We start from the raw sequence: 18,960 nt of genomic DNA on the forward strand, positions 1-18,960 counted from the left end.
GTTGAGATTCTCTTAAGAATGCAAATCCTAAAAGAAAATACAGGGAAATTCTTCTATAAGCCAGAAATGGAAAAGAAAGGAAAAAAATTTTGGTTAAAAACAAGAAACCATGAGGAAAGACTTCCCAATTGATTATAACAACAGTTTATATAAGAATAAAATCAGAAGAAAAATTTAAAAAATAAAATAAAACAGGGGGAAGGGACTACTCAACTGTATCCCACTGAAAGAAATTCAAATTCAAAACTACACTGAGGTATTATTTTTCACACTACAGATTGGCAAAGAGTCCTTCAGTAAGATTCACTACATGAAAGTGTATGAAGGTGGGGTCATCACTTTTATTAATATACCATTCACTCCAACAATCTCCCCTTTCAGGAATATGTCCCAAAAGGCAAACAAGAAAAAAAAAACCAAAATGCACCTATTCATAAAAAGCATTTGTAATATAATGTCCAAAGAGTAAAACCACAAATCCCTCAATAGGATTTTAAATGAACACAAAGCTAAAAATGTGGAATTTTTCTATCCTACAAATAATCACAAAAATATAACATTTAGTTAAAAAAGATAAATAGAGGAAAGTACTCTCTATAGGTTATCATCCATCTAAGGGAAACGGGTACAATACAGTACACGCACATACAAACACACATCATCACATATAGCTATAAATCAGAGGACAGGCAGAGCAGCTGAACTCATCCAAACATCCCTTATGTTAAAGACCTGACTCGTGTGGAGCTGCAAGCATCTAAGCAGCAAACCCTTCAGGAAACACGGCTTCTAATGCTCCTTGCACACTCATTTCCAAGTATAACCTAAAATACACTTCAAACATTACCTTTTTCTTCAGTTCCTCTTGTTCTTTTTTACTTAGAGTTCGCTTTGCTGTGCTCATTTTTCCAATACTGAATGCTTTAAGCTTGTTTTCTAGAAGAGGCTGTGAAAAGAAACAGATTATTTTGTCTTTACATACATATTTTAATGTTACTTCTGAATTCTAACATACTTTAATTGATAACCAAGTCTTTAGAAGAGTTACTGTTTTAAAAGTACCAATGCAAAGAAAAGCTGAGGTTACTCCAAGCAGATGCCTACCTCAGGCTGGTTCTTATATAAATACTCATTCATTGAGGACTATTTAAACTTGGGCCCACCACCAGCTCCCAAATAAATACACAGAGACTTATTCTTACTTATGAATGCCCGGCATTAGCTTGGCTTGCTTCTAGCCAGCTTTTCTAACTTAAATTATCCCATTTGTCTTTAACTACGTTTTTTCCTATGGGCTTTTTAACCTTTCTTTTTCTTTCTATCTTTCTTTCCTTCTTACTCCATGACTGGCCCCTGGTGCCCTCTTCTCCTCCTCTCAATCCTGACTTTTCTTCCCTAGATCTCCCCTATTTATTCTATCTGTCCACCAGCCCTGCCTATTTCTTTCTTCTGCCTAGCTATTGGCCATTCAGCTCTTTATTGGACCAATCCAGCTCTTTATTGGACCAATCAGGTGTTTTAGGCAGGCAAAGTAACCTTTACAGTTAAACAAATGTAACATAACAGAATGCAACACATCTTTGTATCATTAAACAAATATTCCACAGCATAAAGTAATGTAACACATCTTAAACTAATATTCCACAAAACCAAGGCTTAGAACAAAAACAGAAGCATAGAGGAGGGAAAATATAGACATCGATAGGCAAAAGTAGCAATGACAGAAAACAGATGGTCAAGTGGGAGGGGCATACAGTTCCACTCTCAGGAAGCCATCTGTAATTCCATTTCAGGTATTACAAACCACATCACATCCTTTTATAACTTGATTGAGTACCTCACTTATCAAAAATATTGATATTAACATTCATTTTCTTTGCTGGGAATGTACCATCTACTGCAAATTTCAGCTTTCAGCATCTATAAAACTTTATCAATAATTTTTGAACACACCAATGAGCATCCTCAATCTGAAAATCCAAAATCTGAAACACTCCATGCCACAAGTAGAAAGTTCCACAACTGATCTCAAAGAACAGGTTGCAGTCAAAATCCAGGTGCAAAATACCATGTAACAAATTACCTCTGGGCTGAATGTATAAGATATATACAAAACATGCCAGGTAGTGGTGGTGCACACCTTTAATCCCAGTACTTGGGAGGCAGAGGCAGGTGGACCTCTGAGTTCAAGGCCAGCCTGGTCTACAGAGCTAGTTCCAAGACAGGCTTCAAAGCTACACGGAGAAACTCTACCTCAAAAATAAATAAATTAATTAATTAATTAGTAATTTTTAAAAAGATATATACAAAATAGATGAATATTATGTTTAGACTTGAGTCCCATGCCCTCAGGTATATGAAAATATTCCAAAAATCAAAAGCTTGAAAAAAAAAATCCAAAATCCAAAACACTTCTCATGCCAAGCAGTTCAGATACTCAACTTACATAAGAACACTCTATCTGGCAGCACTAAGTAGACCCAGTTGGTCTAAAAAATACAAAGTGGAAGTCCTCCTTCCATCCTCCATCCTTTCCTTTGCCCACTGCCATCTCCACACCCACAGGCCTAGCTCCAGATGTGGAATGGGGTTGGGGGTTGCCTCTGTCTGATAAATGCAGCTCTCAGCCCTCAAAGAAGCTTCTCTTTGTAGCAGTAGAAGACCATTACAGAAAATTATAACTGTTCAAAATATAGGAACAACTGACTGTGAGGTGCCCAAACCCAAGGAATAGCTCAAAAACACAGCTGGAGAAAGAGACTTAAGAGCCAGACACCAGCAAGTCTGCTTTGAGATTGTGTCTCCTAAAAATGAAAACGAAGCCACACCCTGACAATTTGGCTGCGTAAACAGACCGGAATAACATCACCAACAGACAGACATCTTAAGTGGAAGAGGGAAATCTCCAGTGGCCCTACCTCTAGACAGAAGAGAGGCCACTAAAGACTGCTGAGAGGGAGAATTAGTCTTCCCCAGGGATGAGGCCCACAAGTGGTTATACAATACCAAGAGGTCAGCCCTAAAATCATATACACATAAGCAACACTAAAACCAACTCAGCAGGGTGTGTGTGTGTGTGTGTGTGTGTGTGTGTGTGTGTGTGTAAATAATCAAAGAAAAAGAGGACATGAATTTGAGAAGGAGTCAGAGGGAGGAACAGGAAGGGGGAAATGATGTAATTTTATTTTAACTAAATTTTTAAAAATTAAGAAAAAGTGCAAAAAGTTGGGAGGGGGGATATAAGAGGAGTTGAAAAAGGAAGAATGGATGGATGGTGGATTATATACATATGAAATTCTCAATTTTTTAAGAGAAAACATTTTTAAAGAATTTAGTACATTTTAATTTTATTTATTTTTTGTGTGTTTGCATGTGAGGGACAGAGCACATGTACCAAAGCATATGTGTGAAGGCCAAAGCACAACTTAAGAGAGCTGGTTCTCAGCCGGGCGGTGGTGGCGCACGCCTTTAAACCCAGCACTCGGGAGGCAGAGCCAGGCGGATCTCTGTGAGTTCCAGGAAAGGTGCAAAGCTACAGAGAAACCTTGTCTCAAAAAAAGAGAGAGAGAGAGAGCTGGTTCTCTTCATCCACAATATCCACAATGTAGGTCCCGAGGAGCAAACCTGGGTGGGTCAGGTTTGGTGGCAAGTGCCCTTACAACCTGAGCCACCTAGCTGGTCCAAGGAAACAGTATTTTAATGAAGCCTTCATATGTACAATTTAGAAGTAGTTTCCTTCTGAAATTTGATCTAAATAGTCTATAGGTTTTCAGTTGCTTCATGTTACTCATTTGATTCACAAACTTAAAAGGTAGGATTGTTAATTAAATACAACCTAAAACCCTGAAATCTGAAGTTTTTCTCTTCCTTACTAACTTCCTTAAATGAGAAGTTAACAAAGAACTAAATTACTTTGGAAGTGTAGTATGGAAGAGAAACATTGAGGCCACCTACTTTGAAGTTACATTAAAAGCCCTCTGGGAAAGAAAAGAGGTTAAAAATACAAAAGGCAATCAAGCAATCTCTCTCTCTCTCTCTCTCTCTCTCTCTCTCTCTCTCTCTCTCTCTCTCTCTCTCTGATTTTTACTTATTTTATGAGTGTTTCGCTTGCATATATACATGTGGTGCACAATGAGATCAGAAGAGTGTCAGATTCCCCTGGAACTGGAGTTACAGATAATTGTGAGTCACCTGTGGGGTACTGGGAACTAAACCTGGGCCCTGGGAAAAAAATAGCAAGTGCTCTTATCCAATGAGCCATCTCTCCAGCCTCAAAAGTCAATTTTTTAAAAACAAATTCAGAATCACCTTTTCCTCAAAAAAGAATGAAAAACGTCTTGCCATCATTCACTGTCATTGAAGTTAGCTTCAAAGTTTAAACAAATGAAAACTACATAGAAATTCAAGAAAAAACACAATTTTAAGAAACAAAATTTGTGGCTGGGAATGGTTGGCACACATTTTTAATCCCAGAATTCAGGAGTCAGAGGCAGGCAGATCTGAATTTGAGGCCAGCTTGGTCTACAGAGCAAGTTCCAGGACTCTCAGGGCTACACAAAGACACCCTGTCTCAAAAAACAAAAGGAGGGGAGGGTGTGAGAAGAAGGAAGAACAGGAGGAGGAGGAGGAGGAGGAGGAAGAAAGAAAAGAAACAAAATTCATGTGCTCAAATTTTATTAGTATCCTAACAGCTAGATTTAGATATCCAGAAGAGAAAATGGCAAAGAAAATTATGGAGTGTTTCTCAAAGAAGTAATATAATCATTTATGTAAGTTAGTTTTGGGGGGGTTGTGGGTTTTTGGGGGGTTTTTGGGTTTTTTTTGTTTGTTTTTTGGTTTTTTGGAGACAGAGTTTCTCTGTGTAGGGAACCTGTCCTGGAACTCGCTCTGTACACCAGGATGGCCTAAAACTCAGAGATCCACCTTCCTCTGCCTCCTGAGTGCTGAGATTAAAGTCATGTGCCACCACCGCCCAGTGAGATCCTGTCTTTTTAAAAAAATAGAAATAAAAAAGTATGATCAGTGTTTAATGCTGGCTGATAACTTAATATTTTCTGAACTTTCTCACAAGAAAAATTATTTAAGTTGTACACTTTTTAAACTAGTGCTAGGGAGTGAATGGAGGGCCTCATACATGTTAGACAAGTATGCTACCACTAACTTATATATACCTACCTCAAGAAAAATGATTTTAAATAGATTTTTACACACTAAAAGACCCAGTGATGCTTTGTAGTAAAGAACCCATTTCTCGAGGGCAGGTTAGATAACTCAGTCAGTGAAATGTCTACACCAATGAGAACCTGTGTATGGATGCCCAGCACCTACGCAAAAAGCCAGTGGTGGTGAGGTATGTATCTGTGACCCCAGCACTGTGGGTCTGAGGCTCAATGGCTAGCCAGGCTTGCAGAATGCAAGAGGACCTCTAGGTTAAGTGAGGGGCCTTGGTTCACAATAAACAATGTGGAGTGACTGAGAAAGATGCCCAATGTTGACCACTGGCTTCTACTTGCACACACACACACACACACACACACACACACACACACACACGCGCACACACACACATTTACACATGTACACACAGAGAAGAGAACCTCTTTCTGTGTTCCTGATTGTCCCAGGACTCCACTTACCCAAGTGACTAACATCTAGTCCTGCTTATTTTCAGAGAGAATATACGATCTTAGAAACAAGGACTGCATCCTTTTTTATATTGTGTATGTGTTCATGTTGTGGGTGGGCAGTGTGCACACCAAGGCATGTCTGTGGAGGTCAGAGAACAACTCTCTGAAGTCATTTCTCTCCATCCACCTATACACAGGTTCTAGAGATCCAACCTGTTTCTAGGCGTGCACAGCCAGCACCTTTACCTACTGAACAATTTCACCAGATCCAAGGACTGTCTTAATTGCCTGAATATGTCTAGTAATTCAATAAACATGACAATAATCACTTTACTTTCAAATGTTTAAGTTTCAAATAAAATTAAACGATCACGTTCAACAAAATGTCTAATATAAGCTACAAATGTTTCTTTAGTTTATTGCTAATAAAAAATGTTAATTTCAAATAACTGAAAATGAAACAAGTTAAAACCACCATACTCAATCAAGGACAGAGTAAACCGTTAGCCATCCTTTGTCATCTTTAGCAATACTTACTCTTGAGAGATTCTGATGAGGAGAATCACAAAGGCTTTCACGGGCACTTTCATTCCTATAATTGTGTTTTCTTGGGCTTTTAGGTCGTGTTCGACTTGGCATATCACTATCTGAGGGTCCAGATGCATCCATCTTCAGATAAAGTTTTAAAAATGGTTTCAAAAATGACATCCATAGTACTAAAAACTAGAATTAATCCAAGTGTCTACATATTGACAGTTTTCACTAGGTTATCTAAAAAAACACATTATTAACAACACCAAGTTCATAAGTAAATTCCTTAAGCGGTTTTCCAACTCTGACTTACCCTTGAAAGCTCAAATATTACACCGGAAACATTTGTTACTCTTTCCTTCTCTTTCAAGAAAATAATCTGTCAAATACCCAGGTCAGATAACGAGTTTATTAGCTCATAAAGCAGTTATAAACTACTACAGACACACTCTAGTAAGTAGCAGACCTTATATGTACTTGTTTCATCACACAGGATATGAAAACCAAATACTCATACACGAGTTTGAGTCTTAACAATTTTACAACTTTACTTTTTTTGTTTTAACAATACTCATTTTTTTTTTTTTTTTGAGTCAAGGTCTGTTAAAACAGTTGGTCAGCTTAAATTTCATGATCCCATGATCTTCCTTCCTGCTTTATCCTCCCAAATGCTGGTGCTACAGGCATAGCCCCCACCCTGCTCATCCACTAAAATATCCTTAAACTAGCATACTTTACTGTAGATGATAGGGATGAATGAAACAGTTTATTTTGGAGTCACTTCCTTGATTCATGCTAATGTGCCAATATTTTGCCTACCAGCTTCTGTACTATCAGGGAAAATGTCAACACAATGAGAAAGGCAAATAATGCCTTGGCATTTTTACAAACGGGTTTTTATTTTGGCCTACATGAGGCACGGGAGGAGAGCACATGTGCACTTGTTTGTGCAGGAGTCTGGAAGCCAGAGGTTGTTGTCAAGCGTCTTCCCTAGTCACTGGCCACATTACTATTTGAGACAATGTCTTTCACTGAACCTGAACAGAAGCTGGCTAGCCACCAGAGTGCTTCAGGGATCCATCCACCTGTCTGTCTCCCCAGGACAAAGAGTAAACGAAACATGAACCACCATGCCCAGCTTTCACACAGGTACTGTGTCGAGGATTTTACCTACTGAGCCATCTCCCAAGCCCCTATTACAAAACAGCTGAGTTCATATACTCCTAAAAGGTTCTCAACAGCTTGGAGGAGGAGTCTGCACACCATACTTTGAATACTGCTACAACACAGGAAAAAAGTATTCACTGCAATATTCAAAATGCCAAAAAGCTTTAAAGGAAAAAGGTATATAACCACTAAGAAAACAAATACATCTAAATTTCTATAGTGGAACAATATATCATGAGAAAGAACTGATCAGTACTCTCTATGCCAGCTTATTTTCAGGGATTTCAATAGGCAGGTACAATGTGCAGCAAGAAAGGGGTGTATGTAAATGTAATCAATATATAAACAAACATTCATGTACACAGAATTTTATGAGCACAATAAAAAATATACATATCAAGTTTCTAGTGCAATTTGAGGGAGTTTATATACAATTTGAGGAAGTTTATATAAACAAAACACAAAGCCAGACACAATTAAATGTTCACACAATATAACTGTATTCATTTACCATGTAATTCATACATATAGACATATAAAGAGAAATTGTATTTTTAAGGAAAAAAGAAAAAAGGTATCTTTTATACTTACATGCGCATCTGAAGATCCAGATGAATGTACATCTGATGATCGGCTCTACAAGTATCAAAATAACAAAAGCAAGTATTTAAAGGATCAGAAATTCTTTCTACATTGTTTCTTATGCTGCAGAGGTTTAATCTTCCCTAGCTTTCAGCAACTGATTTTCAGCTAATGAAATGAACAATACAATGGCATTCTCTGGCTCAAAAAAAAAAAAAAAAACAAAAAAAACAAAAAAAAAAAACAAAAAAACCTGTGATCCAAGGTAAATGTGCTAAGTAAATTCTTTAAAATTAACTGCATATTTCCAAATATGACATAAATGCAAATGAAAAATCTGAACTGTAACTACCTTTTCATAACACAAGCTGCAAACCTAACACCATTCCTAACAAAACACATACAAAGGTTTCTCCCAAGTCCCAACACTGCCAGAGCAGCACTTCTTAGGACACAGAAATCTATGTTTTTATAGTCACTCACAGCAAACATAAATAATGGGTTCTAACAGCAAGAAAACACACATCTTAACCTTCGTTGCTTAGAAGAAGGCTCAAAATTCACTGCAGAACTAGTTCAAGGAAAGGAAAATCTTATCAAATCTCCATGCTCAACTGGCTGTAAGAGAGCTGCTTCCGCCAGGCTGGTATATGGCATCCTTAGTCCCAGCACTCAAGAAGGCAGAGGCAAGAGGACCTCTGAGTTTGAGGTCAGTCTGATCTACATAGCAAGCTCTGGGCCAGTCAAGGCTACACAGTGAGACCCTGTCTCAGATAAAGAGCAAGTAAGCGAGGGGCTAGCTATTTCTAATGAAGCATGCCACAGGCTAACTTCTGGCACAGAAAAGAACTGTCTTTAAATACTGCCATTTTGGGGGAATGTCAACTGTTAAAATTTCACATTACTTTTTTCTTAAATGACACATTTCAAAGTACACAAGGTGCTGAGTATTGTTTTAATTACCTCATCTACAACATTTACTTCTCTGAAACCCAGTGAGCCAAGCCTTAAGAAAAATTAGTAAGAGGCAGCAGGGACTGCAGTCCCTACCACCTTCATCTTTCTATGTATGGTTTGTCCTCATCTTTAAAGTGCCCTCCCCTGTAAATGTTCTTCTCCCAGCTAGCCTTTCTCAAAAGTAAAGATGATGTGGGGTGTGGGGGTAGCTACCATGTAAACTCTGTAAAACACATCTTGGTATCTGTAGTCATCTAGAACAATATTAAAACCATATTAAAATTATTTAAAATTATTTATATATGTAATACAACTTTATTCAACAGCTCAAAATTCCAAAGAGAACTCTTTGCAAGTAGCAAGGGAATTGTCAAGATAACCCTGAAGTTTACATAGCAGCAGCAGCTTGCAAGACAGCACCTTAAGAAGACAGCATCTCCTTAATCTGTGTGTCGTCGCAACCAAATGGCCTTTTCTAGGATTTATCTTTTTGTTTTCATTTCTAGAATTTCAAAATAAAAGCCACCAGATACTCTGTTTCCCCAAAGTTAAGTCTCTTCTGACGCCAGACATTTGTAATCTAATCATCAAGACTATCACTTAGGACCACTGAGACAGCAGGTAAAAGTGCTTGCCAAGCCTGATGACTTGAGTTCAATCCCTGCGATCCACCTGGTGAGAAAGAACCAGCTCCCACAGCGGTCCATCCTGTCACCACAATAAGTAAAATAATAACAAAATGTAAAACCAAAAATAAAAAAAATGCTATCACTTAAATAACTGTTCAAGTTGGCAAACAATCTCAAAATCAAAGGTAACCAGTTCAAAAGTCAGCTACAATGTGATGAACTTGTAAATAAAGCAGTAACAGCAGGACCTGAGAAGATGAATCAGCTGATTTCAACTAAGGTAAGATGTCAATACTTACTGCAAACCTTTTACCAATGATATGCTGCTTAGCTACCCAGCATTCAGATCAGAATAATTTTAGACTTATGATTAACAAAGAGATGCAAACTGAGGTTCATAAGACTTTTACTTTATGTGCATGTGTGTGTGTGTGTGTGTGTGTGTGTGTGTGTGTGTGTGTGTGTGTGTATGTGTGTTATGAAGGGCAAATAACGATGCGTAGAAGTCAGCTCTCTCCTTCTACCACCTGAGTCTCCAGGGATTGCACTCAGGTGGTCAGGCTCGACAGCAAGCACCTTTACCTGTAAACCTTTCCCTGGCCTAGACACTAATTTAAAGAAAAAAAGACAGTTGAAACAATATGGTTATACCACAAGAGCACATCTGGCCAGGCAAATCTTAACCTGACAGGGAAAGGAAGATTGCCAGGAAAAGCTTCTAGGAAAGGATATGAAGATATCTGAAGTAAAGCCAGCAATTCAATAACCTCTAACCTCTGGCCCTCCAACCTTCAAATTCTTTCTAATCTATATTTTAGAACAACTCTCCTAAAGGACTTTCCAGCTCTTAGTTTATTCCCTACATTCAAACCTCTCCACAATTCACTATCTGTGCAGTCTTCATTCTCCCCATGACAGTGCACTGAACACTACCTGGACTAGTCATTCAACAATTAATTCATTTCCCATTCATTTTCTGTCTTCATCTTCCCCAGTTCTTTCTAATACCCCAAAATACAACCTTCAAAGCTCTGCTCACTGTTCAAAGTAATCAATCAAATTCACTAAGCTCTGGAGAGCTCCCAGTCTCCACTCAAGCATATCATTTCCTTACTTTCAGATACTTCTGACAGGTCTGCCTTGTTCTGCATACTGACTTTCTTGTGCTACACAGCATGCTCCCCCAAACTCTGGAAATTTCTTGTTTGAAATGTTGGATCTCAGCATTACACTCATGATCATGCAAGAGAAAGAATTTCAATATAACTGTTGACTTACACCCAGTCTACACAAGTGCCTACCAAAAAAAGCTGCACTCTAGACTACACACCACTCTGCCCGCTCATTAACAAGTGGCTATTCAAGCCAAACCAAGGTTTCCACTTAAATTTGGGGGTTGGGGGGATGGCTCAGTGGTTAAAGAGCACTGGCTACTCTTACAGAGGACCTGGGTTCAACTCTAAGCACCTACATAGCGGCTCACAAGTCCCAAGGGATCCAATGCCTTTTTCTGGTCTCTATGGGTACCAGGCACATACATGGTCCACAGATATACATGTAGGCAAAACACCCATACACACGAAGTAGTACTTTTTAAAACTTTAAGAACATTAAAACATTCTGTATAATAATTATTTACTCATACTCATAAATACTATCAATATAGGAAACACTTAAATACATTTTTAATGTCTCTAAATGTTCTTAAAAGTTGAGGAACAAACCTATAACTCTTAATAGTCTCAAGAGTTATTGGCTTTCAAAAGTTATTTCCGGGATTGAGGGTGCACCTCAGTAACAGAGTGTACACTCAGTGTGTACAAGGTCCTAGAATCAATTCCCAGTGACAATACAGTTTAAGAGGCAATCTGCAATTAATTTTTTATTCTAAAATTCCATAACAAAATTTTTATTTATTTCAAAAGTGATACTTGGTGCTGGAGAGATGGCTCAGTGAGTGGTTAAGAGCACTGGCTGCTCTTCCAGAGGATCTGGCTTCAATTCCCAGCACCTTCATGGCAACTCGCAACTGTCTGTAACTCCAGTTCCAGGGGATCTAACACTTTCACAGGCAAACATGCACGCTGAAGATGAATGTGCATGAAATAAAAATTTTTTTTAAAAAGTGATGCTCATTGTAAAAAGGGTGAGAGAAACAAAGTCTTCAACATGTACACCAAATGATCTCTTCAATTCATTTGCCACTATGGTAAATGACTATATTTTCTAAAGTTTACTTTCCAAGAGGAAAGTATCCAAAATAAAAGTCAAAAGAATTAAAACAAAGGCTTTTAGAAAACAAATCGGTCCAGTAAGATAATACTGTTTAACACCAGCAGCCATAATCATCTAGCAAAACAGCGCTGAAAGCTTGTCTAAAACATAGGCTCTAGAGCAGCAGTTCTCAACCTGTGGCTCGTGATCCCTTCGGGGTCCAACAGCCCTTTTACAGAAATTCAGTTCCAGGGGCCTGATGCCTTCTTCTGACTTCCTTGGACATAAGGCACAAACAGGATGTACATACATTATTACATTCAGGCAAACACTCATACACATAAAATAAAGTAAATATATACCTAAAACCAAGTCTAAAACACACTCATCAAGAAAATGGGAGCTCAGCCGGGCGGCAGTGGCACACACCTTTAATCCCAGCACTCAGGAGGCAAAGGCAGGTGGATCTCTGTGAGTTCAAGGCCATCCTGGTCTACAGAGTGAGATCCAGGGCAGGCAACCAAAACTACACAGAGAAACCCTGTCTCAAAAAAACGGGAGAAAAAAAAAAAAAAGAAAGAAAATGGGAGTTAAGAGACCAGAGATGTAACTCCATTAGGAGAGTGCTTGCCCAGCATGCACAAGGCCCTGGGTTTGATCCCAATACTTTATACACCAGAGGAGGTGGCACATGCCTATATTCCCAGCACTCAGGAGGTAGAGACAGAAAGACAGTTCGAAGTCATCCAAAGCTACATAGAGAGTTTGAAGCAAGCCCATTAGACCATGTCTAGGAAAAAAGGAAGGAAGGAGGGAGGGAGGAAAGAAGGAAGGGAGGGAGGGAGGGAGGGAGGGAGGGAGGAAGAGAGGGAGGGAGGAAGAGAGTAAGTTCAAGCTGGACATATGATCAGGCCTGTAATCCTAGCACCCTGGATACTGAATATTTATTATCCAGGGTGCTAGGATTACAGAGTCCAAGGCCAGTCTAGGCTATATAATGAGTTCAAAGCTAGCCTAGGCTAGATAGGATCCTGTCTCAAAGAAATGGGGAGGAGGTGTCATATTTCCTACTTCCACTCGAAAACACAACCAACCACCAAAAACATTAACCATTTTATATTTTAAGATAAAGTTACAATCATGACATATTTAAGGTTCAGTTTCAAGCTGGCAAACTATGAAGAGCTGAATTTTCAAAGTTTGCGTTCTGCTTGGAATTTTTCATACTTAAATCCTCACATCCCTCTCTCTCTCTCTCTCTCACACACACACACACACACACAGAGAGAGAGAGAGAGAGAGAGAGAGAGAGAGAGAGAGAGAGAGAGAGGAATAAATGGGAATCTCAAGCCTTAGACAGATTCTAATTTTACTATTTTTTAAGCATTACTTTTTTGCTAATAAGCAGTCTTTCAATTCAGTACTACATGCTCAACTATTCAACAGTCCCTGTTTTATTCATTCACCTCTACAAGACAATTTTTGATGACAGTGTGCAACAACTTCCTCCAAACTAAACCTCCATGTTGGAGAGATCTTAAGACACAATATTCTAAAGGGAGGTGAAACATTCCATCCTGCAGGGAAGCTCAGAAAATAATCCAAAAGCTTCAGGAAGTTCCTGAAACTAACCAGGTATCCTAGACTGCTACCTTTTCAAGGGAATTAAGTACTGAAGACTCAAGACCAAAGACACCTTAAAGAGACCAGCTAAGAGGCCCAGAAGACTCTCAGACAAGCGGAGCTACCTGGAAAAAGCTCAGACCAATTGCAAATAGCTGTTTTTGAGTCATTTCTTCTTCTGTAAATAACATCTCATCCATATTCCTGTAAGTACGCCCCATAAATACATTGGTTCACCAAGTTGGACGGTGCTGGTATCCTTACTTTGGTCTTCGGTCTGCCTGTCAGTTCCCTATCTGGAGTTAAGTAGACTTTGGTTCACATCTCCCAGAAAGTATTACACAAGAGATTATTTAAAAACAAAAAATAAAATAAAAATAAGAAAGGGTAATGGGGCAGGCAAAATGGTTTACCTGGTAAAGGTGTTTGCTGCCAAGCCTGACAATCCTAAGTTTGATCTCCAGGACCCAAATAATAAAGGAAAAGAACTAACTCGTTCAAGCTGTCCTCTGACCTTACTCCATGCCCATACACAAACACACACAATAAATGCATTTAAAAAAAAAGGAAAGGAAAGGAAAGGAAAGGAAAGGGGCACTGTCACTGCCACAGAGTGTAATTATCATTCTCTTCACATCCTCATTTGTATGAACATGCAAACAAAATAAGGTCAAAATAACATTTTTTTTCTTTTTTGGTTTTTCGAGACAATGTTTCTCTGTGTAGCCCTGGCTATTCTGGAACTTGCTCTGTAGACCAGGCTGGCCTCAAATTCACAGAGATCCACCTACCTCTGCCTCCTAAGTGCTGGGAATTATAGGCATGGACCACCACTGAAAATAACAAATTTTTAATAAACTATTTTAATATTTAGCAATATCTTAGGTTAACAACCATAGGTTCTTGTCTCTCCCCTCTAAATCAATATATAACAATCTATAACATGGCTCCAAAACTACTCCTGAAGCCAAGCAATACTTTAGTAAAGTAAAAAGAAATGCAATAGGAAATTTCTGCTCATTTCTAAAATATGTATTTAATGTCTACCAGGAGATATTAAAATGAAAAGTATAAAACAATTACATGAAAATGAAAGGGAATCAAGTCCCCTTATCAGGGACAACTACATACACTGTGTACATCATTTGACAATAAATACATAAAGTTAATTTTAAAGCTAAAAAAGAACTCTAGTGGTTTGTGTATTTTGTAATTAAGAGACACTAAGGGGGCCAGGGACATGACTCAGAGAATATAGGCAGTTGCCACACAGCCTGGAGACCTGAGTTTGATTCTCAGAACCCAGTGTCCTCTGACTTTCATATATGCAACTGTGGCATGAGAGTCCAAACATACATACACACACACACACACACACACACACACACACTTTTTGAAAAAAGAAAGACTTCGCCATTGTCAACGGCAAAAGCCCTGTATCTTGTACAAAGTTAACATTTTCTTCAATGTCTAGAAATGACTTAATAAGTACCTCTATCCTGTAAATACCTGTTATTTCCAGAGAAAGAAATCAAATCATATGAAAGGCTGGAAATTCCAAATACTGTAGTACTAGCCAAAATGATCTTATAATCTCATGTCTGAACTTATATTCAAAATAAAAGAAACATCAATTTGAGCAGTCATTATGATAGCTGATGATTTAAGAATCACAGGATCGGGCTGGAGAGATGGCTCAGAGGTTAAGAGCACTGACTGTTCTTCCAGAGATCCTGAGTTCAATTCCCAGCAACCACATGGTGGCTCACAACCATCTGTAATGAGAGCTGGCACCCTCTTCTGTATACATAATAAATAAATAAATATTTAAAAAAAAAAAAAGAATCACAGGATCAATGTGTACCCTGACATTTTGAAAACCAAGAGCTTTCTATTTCCTTTTTAAAGTAAAGGGAGCTGGAATGGTTAACACATACCAATAATCCCAACTCTGGGGAGACAGAGGGAGGGAGAATCAGGATGCTGAAAGTTACAGTGCAAGCTCAAATCAGCCTGGCCTACATGAGGCCCTGTCTCAAAAACCTAGCTAGCAGCCAAATGTGCTGGCGCACACCTTTAATCCCAGCACTCGGGAGGCAGAAGCAGGCGGATCTCTGTGATTTCCAGGCCAGCCTGGTCTACAAAGCGAGTTCCAGGACAGCTAGGGCTGTTACACACAGAAACCCTGTCTTGAAAAACCAAAAGAGGAAAAAAAAAAAAAAAAAAAAAAAAACCCTAGTAAGCAGGATGGGGTGAATATGCATAAGATTTACTATTCATAGGCCGGGCAGTGGTGGTGCAGGCCTTTGATCCCAGCACTCGGGAGACAGAAGCAGGCAGATATGAGTAGAGGCCAGGCTGGTCTACAAAGTGAGTTCCAGGACAGCTAGACCTACACAAAGATTAAGATTTTATCTGTAATAAAATGAGAAAAGTTGAGGCTCAAGAGATTAAGCAATGTGCCTTAATATTATCACAAATATATTTAATTATCAAGTCAAGATTTGCATCCAAAAGTGTCTTGTTTTCAAACCTATAACCTTGCCACTCAATCACAGCACTTCCACACTAATGAAGAAATCATGCCAAAACTGAGTTTTGCAGACACCAGTAAGAGACCTGTTAGTAACATCTAAAGGACTATAAACTGAAAAGAGTATTAATAGAAAAAAAAAAATCCAACAAGTTACTTAACACTCAAAGGAAGCAACTACACATTCACAGCCATGAGAAGTATTCTTTTAGAAGGAAGTCTGAACACACACTTGGAAAAGTTTTCAATGTATCCGGCCTCAAGTAGAGGATAGTTAATACTTCGAGAAGAAAAAACAGAATATTTACGGATGTGGCTAACTTTTTGGATGTAATAGCCTCCTAATACAGTGAGAAGCTGTTTTTGTCATGGGTCTGAAATGAAGGCTGGCAGCATGAGGTACCCCTTTAATCACCTTCTCCCCAAGAAAGGTGAGAAGGGGAAATAAATCTAGAGAGAAAGGAAACTAACTTACAGCAAAGGTTTGGTGTAAGCACACCCAAAACTACCCCCCTACCATAGTTTCACCTAACTAAAGAATGTTTAGTAAAGGCATTACTATTTGCAAAGTAAATATGGGGCAATCATTCAGGAAAATGACAGAAAAACTCGAGTCTTATTAGAAACAGAGAGCAAGTATTCAATGTGTTGTTTTTCAAATCAAACAGCAAATACAAGACTCCCTTTTCTGTAAACTTAATTACCTAATAATGGACTGATAACCATATACTTTTAAGTCCCTAGGCTCTTTTAAGTGTTACCCAACTTCTTGTCTCTGCATCTAAAGCCTCACAACTAGTTTATGGCAGTACTTATCACCTTTCATACCAAGTTGAGGAGTGAGAATCTCAAAGCAAAATAATACAAAATACAAAAACGCACACGATTAAACGCCCTGGCCAAGATGGCAACTAATACCAGATGTTAACACAACCTTACTAACAAACTACTTTCAGAGGCCAACGGTTTCCCCAGCAGTGCACTGGGCTCCCGGTAAACTCAAATCCAAGGCTCTATTCTTTGGGCACTTTCCAGGTCTACAGTAGTTTTCCTTTCCAGTAGAAACCCCACACAATGATGGAGACCCCCAAGTCTGCGGCCCTCAAAAGTGGTGTTCACTTTTCACTTCCTGAGAAGTGATGGAAAAGCCACATGTGGAACCCCGAGGCACAGAGAGCAGCTCCCTCCACACGTCCCACCCCGAGGCCCTCCACTGGCGGGCCTCTCCCACACTTGCGAGCGTCCAGGCTAATCTCCTGGAAGGTATGAGAGAAACTGAGTTAGGCCAGGAGCTAGTGCGACCCAAAATAAAGAAGGTGGGGGTGAGGGAGAGAAACAGACCGGGAGCCTTCCCGCCTCTCCCAGACGCTAGCCCCGCGGCCTCCGAGCGCAGCAAGATGCGACCCAAGGACGCCGAAGCAGTATCTCAATCACGGGTCCGACCCCAAAGTCAAAAGAGGGGCGAGCCCGGCTCGCCACCGCCCCCAGGCACGTTAGCGTGGGGCTGAATCCCGGCCGGGACGGACGCGCGCTCTCGGGCCTCGCAACCTGCGCACCTTGGTGCAGCGGTGCCAGGCCCGCTGTGGCGAACAGGCCTTAGGCCCCCCACCCCAGTGAGCTCTCGAGGGCCACAGTTTTCTGGGGGCCCCAGAGCACAGTGGAAGACCCGCTGACTGACGGAGATCTCTAAGAAACTACCTTTGAACTGGCCTTCTGAGATCCGCCTGGCGTTTTGTCGGCCATCTTGAGCTTTGCTCCTCCTTCAGCGGAGGCAGCAGCGCGGGTGAGTCGAGCACCGAGAGAGCAGATCGCGGCGGAGCGCGCCAGACTCCAGCCAGGCTGAATAACCGAATGCCGAAATAAAGAACTCAGACGCGCCGTCCCGGGTGACTTCCGTGTCCCCGCGCTTCGCGCGCCCCGCCCACTCCTCTCGTCTTCCGGTGAATTGCGGCGTCTAAGTCACGTTACGCGGCCGCGGAATTTAGGGAATCTCCTTGACCCGACTTTCAAGGCCAAGTGATAATTCAGTCATTTTCTTTCTCGAGCCAAGCGGTGTTAGATGCGAGCGGGTTCTACTTCCTGGGGCGGGAAGGAAGCTGCTGCTTAAAAGAGCTGCAGTAGCCACGTGGGCCGAGCGTCTCCGCTCAGAAAATAGATCTGACGGGCGAGCCACTTGTTTGCGCCACGGCCCCTCGGGAGCTCAGACCTTGGTGGGAAGGCAGATTTGCAATCTGCTCACGTTAAGATGCTGAGCAGTGAGCTAGTGGTGGTGACTGCAGAGTTGAGAAAAAGCATTTGGCCCAACCTGAGGATAATCGGATAAAAACTGTTCAGGACGTCTGAGCAGGGTACCAGCAGAGACTGAAATTTAAAAAAAAAAAAAAAAAAAAATCGTAGAGACGGTGTTATAAATCGAGCATATGTGTAAATTATTTATTTTTACTTGGTAGTGCAGGCACGCCGTACCAACCGAGTGGCGGTTAGAGGGATAATTTGCAGTTGTTGCTCGCCTTTTCACCACGATGGGATCCGATGGGATCGAACTCAGGTGGGTGGGTTTCCTCAGCAAGCGCCTTTTACCCTCTGAGCCATCTGCAGCCAGGGTCTGCTTTTGTAAGAGCATAGTCACAAAAGCCGTGTAGCAGAAGATGGCTTTGAACTGCTGAGTCTCTTGTCTCTCAGCCTTGGGTCCTGGGGTTACAGTCTTGGGCCACCATGCCCCTGGTTTTTGTTTGTTTGGGGTTTGTTGGTTAGTTGGTTTTGGTTGGGGGGGGAGACTTTTTGTTTTGTTTTGTTTTCTCTTTTTTTGGTTTTTTCGAGACAGAGTTTCTCTGTGTAGCTTTGGAGCCTGTCCCGGAACTCACTCTGTAGACCAGGCTGCCCTCGAACTCAGAGAGATCCTCCTGCCTCTGCCTCCTGAGTGCTGGGATTAAAGGCGTGCACCACCACTGCCCGGCGAGAAAGGCTTGCTTTATTTATTTATTTATTTATTTATTTATTTATTTATTTTTCTATTATCAACTTGATACAGTATAAATTTATTTATTTATTTATTTATTTATTTTTCTATTATCAGCTTGATACAGTATAAATTCTT

At 40.2% G+C, this 18,960-nt stretch overlaps 1 protein-coding gene across 2 annotated transcripts in view; it reads right to left on the bottom strand.

The window, feature by feature from the left end:
- Positions 1-17,650, bottom strand: part of U2surp (U2 snRNP associated SURP domain containing) — a 56,213-nt gene extending 38,563 nt beyond the window's left edge. For both annotated transcript variants that reach the window (XM_059268375.1, XM_059268374.1), the window contains exons 1-4: positions 17,562-17,650; positions 7,917-7,961; positions 6,165-6,296; positions 848-946 (exon numbers count right to left, since the gene is read on the bottom strand). In XM_059268375.1, the coding sequence (XP_059124358.1) occupies positions 848-946; positions 6,165-6,296; positions 7,917-7,961; positions 17,562-17,606 (321 nt within the window). In that variant the 5' untranslated portion in view covers positions 17,607-17,650. The remainder of the gene's footprint in view (positions 1-847; positions 947-6,164; positions 6,297-7,916; positions 7,962-17,561) is intronic.
- Between the last annotated feature and the right edge of the window lie 1,310 nt (positions 17,651-18,960).

This window comes from Peromyscus eremicus, chromosome 7 (genome assembly GCF_949786415.1).
Source record: "Peromyscus eremicus chromosome 7, PerEre_H2_v1, whole genome shotgun sequence".
Taxonomy (NCBI): domain Eukaryota; kingdom Metazoa; phylum Chordata; class Mammalia; order Rodentia; family Cricetidae; genus Peromyscus; species Peromyscus eremicus.